Source organism: Rana temporaria, chromosome 2 (assembly GCF_905171775.1).
Source record: "Rana temporaria chromosome 2, aRanTem1.1, whole genome shotgun sequence".
NCBI lineage: Eukaryota > Metazoa > Chordata > Amphibia > Anura > Ranidae > Rana > Rana temporaria.
In genome coordinates, this window is record NC_053490.1 from 59,389,874 (window position 1) to 59,400,877 (window position 11,004).

Sequence of the window (11,004 nt, forward strand, 5' to 3'; positions counted from 1 at the left end):
CATGCCCTCAACATGGGGAGGATGTCCCCATGTTGATGGGGACAAGGGTCTCATCCCCACAACCCTTGCCCGGTGGTTGTGGGGGTCTGCGGGCGGGAGGTTTATCAGAATCTGGAAGACCCCTTTAACAAAGGGGACCCCCAGATCCTGACCCCCCCCCTGTGTGAAATGGTAATGGGGTACACTGTACCTCTACCATTTCACGAAGGAAGTGAAAAGTATTGTAAAAAAAACACACTGACACCGTAGAATAAAGTCCTTTATTAAAAAAAAAAAAAAAAACTCCAGCGCTGAAAAATCCACTCGTTCCCGGCTTCCAGCGTTGTCCTCATCCTGCGACAGGGATCTCCCGCGATGAGAAGATCCTGCGGCGTCCGGGTCATCTTCGATCCATCGCTGAGAAGATCCATCCGGAGCGCAGCATCCCCGACCTCCTCATCGCCGGACACAGCCCAGCGGAATGACGCGCTGGGGCTGTGTGACATTACTTATATAGAGGAGGCAGGGGCACCCGTCACGTGACCCCGCCCCCTCTGACGTACCCTCTGCTACGTCACTGGCGAAGCCCGGCTTCCCTATTTTTGGGCTTCCCCAGTGACGTAGCAGAGGGTACGTCAGAGGGGTGCCCCTGCCTCCTCTATATAAGTAATGTCACACAGCCCCAGCGCGTCATTCCGCTGGGCTATGTCCGGCGATGAGGAGGTCGGGGATGCTGTGCTCCGGATGGATCTTCTCAGCGATGGATCGAAGATGACCCGGACGCCGCAGGATCTTCTCATCGCGGGAGATCACCGTCGCAGGATGAGGACAACGCTGGAAGCCGGGAACGAGTGGATTTTTCAGCGCTGGAGTTTTTTTTAATAAAGGACTTTATTCTACGGTGTCAGTGTGTTTTTTTTACAATACTTTTCACTTCCTTCGTGAAATGGTAGAGGTACAGTGTACCCCATTACCATTTCACACAGGGGGGGGGTCAGAATCTGGGGGTCCCCTTTGTTAAAGGGGTCTTCCAGATTCTGATAAACCTCCCGCCCGCAGACCCCCACAACCACCGGGCAAGGGTTGTGGGGATGAGACCCTTGTCCCCATCAACATGGGGACATCCTCCCCATGTTGAGGGCATGTGGCCTGGTGCGGTTCAGGAGAGGGGGGGCCGCACTCTGTCCCCCCCTCTTTTCTGCGGCCGGCCAGGTCAACGTGCTCGGATAATGGGTCTGGTTATGGATATTTAGGGGGAACCGCACGTCAATTTTGTTTCAAATTGACGGCGGGGTTCCCCTTAATATCCATACCAGACCTGAAGGGTCTGGTTATGGATATTTACCGGGAACCGCACGTCATTTTTTTTTTTAATTGACGGCGGGGTTCCCCATAATATCCATTATTGAATTTGCGGGGACCTCTGCACATTTTTTTTTTCTGAAAGTCCGTGTCCGATTGACTACAATGGGGTTCGGAGTTTTTTTTTTAAAGTTTGGGTTCGGACCCGAACATCCAGGTGTCTGCTCAACTCTAGTTATAACCCTCCCTTAGTATATCCAAGTTTTAAATAAAAATTGTTTTTAAAAGTGTGTCTAAAACCATTTTGTTTCTGGTTTTAGATAGTGGGAAGGGGTTGGAACCCCTACGAGTTTTGTGTTGTCTACTTTTTTTTTAAATTGTCATCACAGCACGCGTGAATAGAGGGAAATTCTTCAAATTGGGACATTTTTTCCAATGACAGCTGTCTCAAAGAAGCTGGACCCTTTTTTGGAGAGATTTCCTCTCACTTCCTGTGGTGTCTACAGGACAGGATGTGAAGGAAAATCTCCCCAATGGGATACAAATGGAATACAAATAGCTGGCAGGGCGGAAGATTAACTGTCCTCATTTAAAAAAAAAAAAAACTTTAAACAAGAGGCAATTATAGAGCAACGGTTTTGGTGCAACTTATCTTTTCAAAGTAATTATTAGTAGTACCTGGAATTATTGATTATACCTTAAAATGAGTTGAAACAATCTTATTTATTCTGTCAGATGAATGGTCAGTTGCATATTAATTTATTTTGATAGACATTGATTTAAAAAATAAAAAACATTGATCTGTTGAACTGCTTAGGCCGAATTTACACAGTTGCATTGCAGTAATGTGTGCAGCAGTGTGCACTGTGGTGCCGTTGATTCTGACTGAGTATTTGACCCTTTTGTGCTCTATTAAGGGGAAAGAAAATATGGCTTCAATGGAAAAGAAAAGTTAAGCTTCAAACAAAAAGCTCTTAACAAAGCATGACAGTTTTAAATCAATGTTGCATGGAGCACAAATCTGCTGCACTGATGGTTAAAAAAGTTCTGGAGCTTGATCTGCTATAATGGATAAACCCACATATGATGCATGACAACACAATAGACATGTGCAATTCGTTTACTTACAAATTAATTTTCGGATGAAATTCTGCAAAAACAAAAGACTCTTTTGACGAATGCATATGCAAATCCGAAAGAACAAAAATCTGAAAGAACAAAAATCCGAAAGAACGAAGAACGATTCAACCAACGAGTTTAACTAATCGATTACATTCGGACAATTTCGTTTTTTTGTATTTTCTATTATACTTAAATTATTAAGTATTATTATAGTTTTTATCATTAATGTTATTATTATTATAAACTATTAAATTATAGGTATTGGAAATTTCTTTCAAATTTGGCTAAAGTGTCTGTTATTGAGCGTAACAAATACAAATGCATTCGAAATTCCAAATGATCCAAAGTAACGAATGCCACATCTAAACAAATGGAACGTAAAAAATATGAATGCATCCGAAATTACAAATTATCCAAAGTAAAGAATGCTGCATCTAAACAAATGGAATGTAACAAATATGAATGCTTCCGAAGTTAGGCCTGGTACACACGATCGGATTTCCCACGGACAAGCGTAGGACTTTTGTCCAAAGGGCGTTGGCCATGAACTTGTCTTGCATACAAACAGCAAAAAATTGTCAGCCAACAAACACAAAACAATGTGGTTTTTCAGCTCTTTAGCGTCACCCTTTGGACAACTTCTGCTAATGTTGTGTTATGGTTGTCATTTCTTCTGAGCATGCGTGTTTGTACTTTGGAGTTTTGTCTGAACCACTTCTGTACACAAGATCGGATAATCCAACAACACACATTTGTTGTCGGAAAATGTTAAATTATGCTATCCAACATTTGTTGGCGGAAAATCCGACAATTTCCCGATGGAGCATACAAACGGTCGGATTTTACAACAACAGCCTGTCATCACACAATTCCCATTAGAAAATCCAATCGTGTGTACAGGCCTTTACAAATAATCCGAAGAAATTAATGATCCGATAAACCAAACAAAAAAACGAATGAAGCGAAAATAAACACATTTTTTGGTAGTGCACATGTCTACAGCACAATATTTTTGGCAAAATGTGGCACTTATTCAAGTGCAAAGAAGAACACATTTTGCCAAAAACATTGTGCTGTCATGTATCTATGATTGCATAATACAGGAGGTAATCACATAGATCAGATTGATTTCCTGGACTGCTTGTTCTATAGAAGATTATGTTTACTCACATCTGGAAACTCTGGTCATCTAAAGAACATTTGCGACTATTTTTGGAGTTATTGTTTACCAGGTCTTTATATGACTTGACAGATAACCAGTTATTTCCGTGGTGTTTAATACTGTCTAAAGAAAAACTGAACTTTAAAGGGGTTGTAAAGGTACAATTTTTTTTCCTAAACCGCTTCCTTTACTTTAGTGCAGTCCTCCTTCACTTACCTCATCCTTCCATTTTGCTTTTAAATGTCCTTATTTCTTCTGAGAAATCCTCACTTCCTGTTCTTCTGTCTGTAACTCCACACAGTAATGCGAGGCTTTCTCCCTGGTGTGGAGTATCATGCTCGCCCCCTCCCTTGGAATACAGGAGAGTCAGGACGCCCGCTAACACACAGCTCCTTTCTCTATCTGCAACGTAGAGAGAGTCCTGACTCTCCTGTAGTCCAAGGGAGGGGGCGAGCACGACACTCCAAACCAGGGAGAAAGCCTTGCATTACTGTGTGGAGTTACAGACAGAAGAACAGGAAGTGAGGATTTCTCAGAAGAAATAAGGACATTTTAAAGCAAAATCGAAGGATGAGGAAAGTGAAGGAGGACTGCACTAAGGTAAAGGAAGCTATTTAGGAAAAAAAATTGTACCTTTACAACCCCTTTAAGTTTAGGGTTTGCAGACAAAATGCTATTTCGGTTGTATGATGACAAGATCTTTCTCTCTGGCAATGTTCCATCTTGCCATCTTAATTCCCTCAACTACTGGCAATCAAAACAATAGCCTCAATTCTCAAAGCTAGCCCACCAGAAAAAGGTTACTTTTTTCCAAAAGAGAATTCAATGAGATTTAAAATGACAGTCATGGCTAAAATGAATGTAGGTCTGTTCACTCTTCTTCTCTTTTCCAAAGATGGTGTTTTTGGTCTGGTTAATGAAAACCGAAATATATCCATGCACTTACCCTGTTCATATATACTGCACAGCTAACACCAAAGCTGAGGTTGATTAAACTAAAGACAAATTAGGTCAGGTGTCACAATGTTGATGGCTTGTGTGTTTAAGAGATGAATTGTTCTAAGGAGACAGTACAGAATCTGTCTAGAATCTTTGTGATGGGCTGTAATCAGCAGCATTTCTCCAGGTCTGTTGAGGTTGGACACACAGAGTCGCTGTGCAATGCCTGTCATTGTTGATGCAGTGTGAAATAGATAAAATTGCATTGCGAGGAGCTTAGCCAACCCTGTTAGTAATTGTGTTTTTAGATATTATTGACAGCATATAAGCACAGCTCTAGTGTTTGTTATAAGTAAAATAATTCTTGAATGCATTTTAGTGTCAGTATGACTTTTTAGCTAGCAATATATATTATGTTAAAGAAGATCTATTCTAAAAATAAAGTGTACCAATGAAAATCTCTTTGTGCTCGGGCCTTGATTCGAAAATTAGCTGCTAGCACTATACATAGGTGAGGTACATCAAAATGAATATAAAAAATTGTGCAGCACTATGAATATTAAAGTGCAAAATACATACAAATATTACAGTGTTATGAAAATTCATCCAATATAAAACATAAATTCATGAACGTTCCACATATAACATGAATAACAATAGTAAAAAAAAAAAAAAAAAAGAAGATATTAAGCTCGGAAACAGATGAATAAAAACGGTATTTTGTAACCAGCCAATACCCAATGATGAGCCACAGTCCGTATATAAGTGGGAATATCACCAGAAATTGAAATGTGAGGATACCCTGAGAAAGCCCCTTAAGAAAGGTCACTCCACCTCAAGCTGTAAAATGGGAGGCTTACCAGATAGTTTTGACCATGATTAAGGTGGTCAAAATGGGCTTTAGTGAGTGTGATCGAACTTTAGTAGCCTCATTGCTGGTATGGAAAGTGCTTCAGACACCTCTGCCTTTCATCGGGAATGCACGTCCTCAGACAAAATCCGCCAGGTTGTATATCATATGTATAGAACGAAAAACTGACCATAGTGTAATCAAGTAAAATGCATTAATTTAGTTCTAAAATGTTGCACTTACATAGTAGCAGTTTTACACAAACACATGTGATGTAGTTATATCAAACAAATCTTTTCGCCAGTACCCAAGATGGCCACGATTAGCCACGCATGCGTGATGAGTTCCATGGCTTACGCCCCAGCTCCATCCAATGTGTTTCATCATAAATTACGTCATCAGGGGCATTGGCGTGCCCATGTTCCATTACGCTCACTAAAGCCAACTTTTTCTTCCTTAATTGGGATCAAAACTATCCGGTAAGTCCCCCATTTTACAGCACAAGGTGGAGTGACCTTTCTTGGGGTGTCCTCCCATTTCAATTTAAGGTGATATTCCAACTTATATACGTATTGTTTATCTTCATTTGGGTAGTGGCTGGTTTCAAAATACCATTTCTATTCATCTGAAGGACTGTTTCTGAGCTTAATCTCTTCTGGGTTTTTTTAGGACTATTTCTGTTCATGTTATATGTGGAATGTTGATGAATTTATGTTTTATATTGCATATTGCATATAATTGTTATATTTGTATGCGCTTTATTTTTCATAACGCTGCACAATTTATTTAAACGCAAAAACACCTCTTTTATTGTAGCACCCCTCCGACACCCCAAAGGCAAGATAGCACCTTCAGAGACAGGGGCAGTCTAGCAGTTCACCCCATGGCTCTATCTAGTCTATGGCTAAAATAAGTGTGTCTTTTTTAAAGTTTTATTGCAGAATGGTTAGGGATGTGAGGGTTAGGGGTCCCAGATACCATAGAAGATCACATACAGACTCTCCAGATCAATGTCCAGCTTCACAGTGTCAGGACCTTTAAGCTGACCCGGCAACACTGTAAGCAAATTCACAAATTTCAGTGCATCCTGAAAGTGAGTCACCAGGCCCTTCTGAGAGACCAGCCTTCTTTCTGGTTTTCTCCAGCAAGGTGCCTCTTCAGGGTCTCCTCCTTTGCACAGCTTCCACCAAACCAGGCCGGGCAGCTTCAGGACCACTCCAGCATATGTAAGGCCCCCAAAACAGGCTATTGGGCCAAAAAGCAGACCTCCATCCAGCTTCACCCCCCTAGGCTTCAGCCCTGGGGAAGAGAGAGAGAGCACATGGTCTGTCCCAATAATTGATATCCTCCTCCATCATTCCACAGTCGCATAAACTTCATACTTGATTGGCCGAAGAAAATATAAAGATTCATAACCTAGTTTTGTTTGTAAGATCTCATACTATGACCAGTGATACCAGTGACATCTACTGTGATGTTGAGAAATCAAAAGCCAACTTAAGCTTGAGGAAAAAACAGTTCAAAAACTATACAATCAGTCTGAGCTAACTATAGCCCAGCCAAAAACTACACTGACATAGTGGGCCCTGTTTAGGAGAAGGGGGCTACATAATAGCCCTTAGACATGGTGGCTACAATACTTTTCAGGCATTTATCCCTTAATTTTTTGATTTGTGATCCTGTCAGTAAGACACTTTCTGTGTTAGGATGACAACGCTCCTTGTACAGTATCTATGCAGCATCAGTGTTGCCATCTTAGTTTTCTCTCTTAATTTGGACTATACACCCTACTACTCCACATATTTCCATTAGGTAGGGGGTGGGGGGTTGTTTTTGTAGTTTACCTGTCTCTGTGATAGCTGATACTGTACATGCAGAAAATTTACTTAACCTAGCACTGTACTGTGCTTAGCCTAAAAAACAAACAAAAAAAAAACATACAGTGTAGAAAAAACAATGTTTAGATATCCTCCAAATGTATTCTAACAGGTATGGGCAGTAGATAAAGTAATAGTATCTGAACCTCTGAAGAAAATTCCAAGTTCTTTACAGCAGCCAGTATTGGTCCAACACCCAAGGTTCCGATTACATGCTCTGCTTAAGGGGCTGGGGGCAGGAGACTAACATTAAGGCAGAGCTAGAAAACCATTAGCCTCCCTAGCGGTATTCCCGAGTGTGGTTCCGGGTTATTTTCATAACCATTAGCAGTAACCCTGAGCCACACTCAGCATTGCATTGCAGAATCCTGGTACCGGTTACTTACATTGTCCTCAGGATCCTGCGATGTCCCCCCACTGTGTCCTCTGCCGGATCCTCCGCCCAATGTATTGCTGTTCCAGGCTCTGTTCCCTGCGGCAAATTCAAAAAGTAAAAAAACATAACACACTTTAACCTGTACGATTACATTACTGTATCAATTCATTTCACACCAGTTTTGTCCCTAGTTCTTTGTCCAGTGCCCTGCCTGCCCTTGAGATTGCCCATGGCATCCAAAAAGTGTCCCTTTAAGTCAAAAGCAGTTTTTGACCAGCTAGAAAACAGCGATAGTAAATTAGAACACTTGAAAAATTGAGCGGTAGTGATTTGTGGGGAAATTAATTGTATTATTATTATATTATTATTTTCTTATAATTATTTATAGTTATTTATTATATTATAATTAATGATTTTGTGTTTCAAACTTTATCATACCCGGGATGTCTAGATTACTGTTGCGACAACACATCATCAGTAGGGTAAAACTAACCTCATGACGGTCTAAACCCAGCTGACGTTCCCTATTAGTGCGTGAACAATCCAACGCTTGGTGAATTCTGCTTTACAATCATAGGAAGAGCCAACATCGAAGGATCAAAAAGTAACGTTGCTATGAACGCTTGGCCGCCACAAGCCAGTTATCCCTGCGGTAACTTTTCTGACACCTCCTGCTTAAAACCCAAAAAGGCAGAAGGATCGTGAGGCCCCGCTTTCACGGTCTGTATTCATACTGAAAATCAAGATCAAGCAAGCTTTTGCCCTTCTGCTCCATGGGAGGTTTCTGTCCTAGACTCCTGTTTGGACAGATTTAAGTGAGTTATTCCTAAGAATTACAGGCCTACAATATAAAACACCAAATTTCTATGCCAAACAATGTACTGCTTTGAGATCCAAAAATCTGACATAATCATCCAGCCAGGGAGGTTAAGCCTTGATTTTTCTACATTGCTTGAAATTGGATTCTCTGTTCTTGCTAAACTCTTTGTACATCTATCATTAAAACAATATCCCCAAATCACTGATAAAATAGTCCACAATTTCTCCTTTAAAATTGTACAGCAAATATATTTGTAAATGAAATCTCAAAAACAAATAATAAAAATGCTGTAAGAAAGGAAAGGCTCAGTCTAATAAACTACTGGGATTCAAGGATGACATGTACATAATTTGAATTCACATGATTACAGATGAGGGTAATGACTGTCTGCGGCACTGGCCAAATGCAATGCGAATGCCAAGAAACATCATTCAGTTGGGAAAATAATCTCCGCACTGTCTTATCACCATAAAACCAATCAACAAAGGAGCTGGTCAGTGCATTTAATACATGTTTGGGATCAGTTTTCTTGCCTAATGCTCTTGTCTCTAATTTCAAAGCAAAGGATAGTCATTGTCCTCGTTCCAGCTTCACCAATAAAAAATACAGAACATAATTTCTGAACAACTTGTTGCCAGCCTGTTTACATATGTAATACGGCTTGAGTGGTTAGTCGTTGCAGAGATAATTGCCTGCAATTAACTTTCTACATAGCTTAAAGGATCAAATGGGAGAGGATTTTTTTTTTAAATCTACTGGGGGAAATTTATCAAAGTGTTTAATGACTCATAACAAGGCATCTGTCCAACACAAATGCAAAATGTATGTTCTTTTTTTAAATAAATTTAAAATAATGTTATTTTCAATTGCAAATTCTGGACCACAGAAAGACATTTTTGTACATTTATTCTAGCCCTTAAAGGAAAAATATAACATATATTTAGAGACCACATATTTTGAATTGTTAATGCAGTTTTTTGCATTTGATATTATCGTACAATTTGATAAGGCCTCGTACACACGCTAGGTTAAACAGAGGACAATGGTCTGATGGACCGTTTTCATCGGTCAAAACCAATTGTGTGTGGGCCCCATAGGTTATTTAGCCATTGGTTAAAAAAAAGCCAACGTGCTTTAAATTTAACAGATGGATTCCTAACCGATAGGTCAAAACCGATCGGTTGTAGGCACGACCATCGGTTAAAAATCCACGCATGCTCAGAATCAAGTTGACGCATGCTTGGAAGCATTGAACTTCATTTTTTTCAGCACGTCGTTGTGTTTTACGTCACCGCGTTCTGACACGATGGGTTATTTAACCAATGGTGTGTGGGCGCTACGGACCATCAGTCAGCTTCATCGGTTAACCGATGACAACGGTCCTTCAGATCGTGTGTACGAGGCTTTAGACTTTCATATTGTTTTTCCACATTTTTGCTTATGTATTGAGAGAGTGTTGTATCTATGTATTGCCAGTTGGTTTTGCACAGAGCAGGATCCTCCTCTTCTGTCATCCTGGCCCCTCCCTCCTGTCCAGTGCCCCCACAGCAAGCAGCTTGCTATGGGGGCACCAAAGTCGTGTTTCAGCTCCCTGTGTCCATTCAGACATGGAGCCCTGACTCGGCCCCACCCCCTCTCCCCCCTGTTTGGCTAGCTGATTTTGATTAACAGTAGTGGGAGCCAATGGCACCGCTGCTCTCTTTCAGCCATTGTGGACATCTCTGGACAGAGAGGAACCTCACGTAAGTGTTAGGGGGGCTGCTGAACACACTAGGATTTTTATCTTAATGCATAGAATTCATTAGGATAAAAAGCCTTGTGCCTTTACAACCCCTTTAAGGTCACATTTTAATGTTTTCCCTCCTCCTGTAACCATCCCAAGCCTCACCCGCCTATGGTCCTGGTCAATCCAGCTATGGTTAGTGTAATTATTAGCAGGCAAAAGCAGAGGTCCCATTGCTGACCCTAGAGAGTACTACTAAAAAACAAAAAACACACATTTCTTTATAATGAAAATGGGTCTTAATGAGATTAAACAAACATTGTTAAATAAGAAATTTGGCATTCTTCTAAAAATAAACTATGAATATTCTGTTTTACAGATTGGCTACTGGAATGATATGGATAAGCTTGTTTTGCTGCAGCATGAACCAGCCTTTAAAAACGACAGTTCCGCCATTGAAAACCGGACAGTCATTGTTACTACAATTCTGGTAAGCCTTTTTTAATATAAATAATCTTTAATATGTACATTTTGTCTCATGTATTTAAAAAAAACATAAATATACATTTTTTTTAGGTGAAAAGTCGTTGCTACCTATGCTCCAAATTTACAATTTAAAAAATTTGTAGAATATTTTAATGTATATTTATGCTTTATATAATTCATTTCATGAACCGGATTTGATATCATTTGCTAGTAAAAAAATTACAGCAAGAAATGTAACATATATTTACTTATTTACTTCAACTCTGTGTTGCATTAAATGATCAGTGTACTGATTAGCTGAAAATTCAAATATTGTTTAATAAAATTCGATAAAATTGTTTTGATGCGTTGCAAAATCTGAGACCTAG

General features: G+C 40.2%; 1 protein-coding gene across 8 annotated transcripts in view; it reads left to right on the plus strand.

Annotated features, from left to right (window-relative positions):
• The window catches only part of GRIA4 (glutamate ionotropic receptor AMPA type subunit 4), a 430,528-nt gene that overhangs the window by 346,890 nt on the left and 72,634 nt on the right, over positions 1–11,004 (plus strand). For all 8 annotated transcript variants that reach the window (XM_040340234.1, XM_040340233.1, XM_040340232.1 and 5 more), the window contains exon 9: positions 10,530–10,640. In XM_040340234.1, the coding sequence (XP_040196168.1) occupies positions 10,530–10,640 (111 nt within the window). The remainder of the gene's footprint in view (positions 1–10,529; positions 10,641–11,004) is intronic.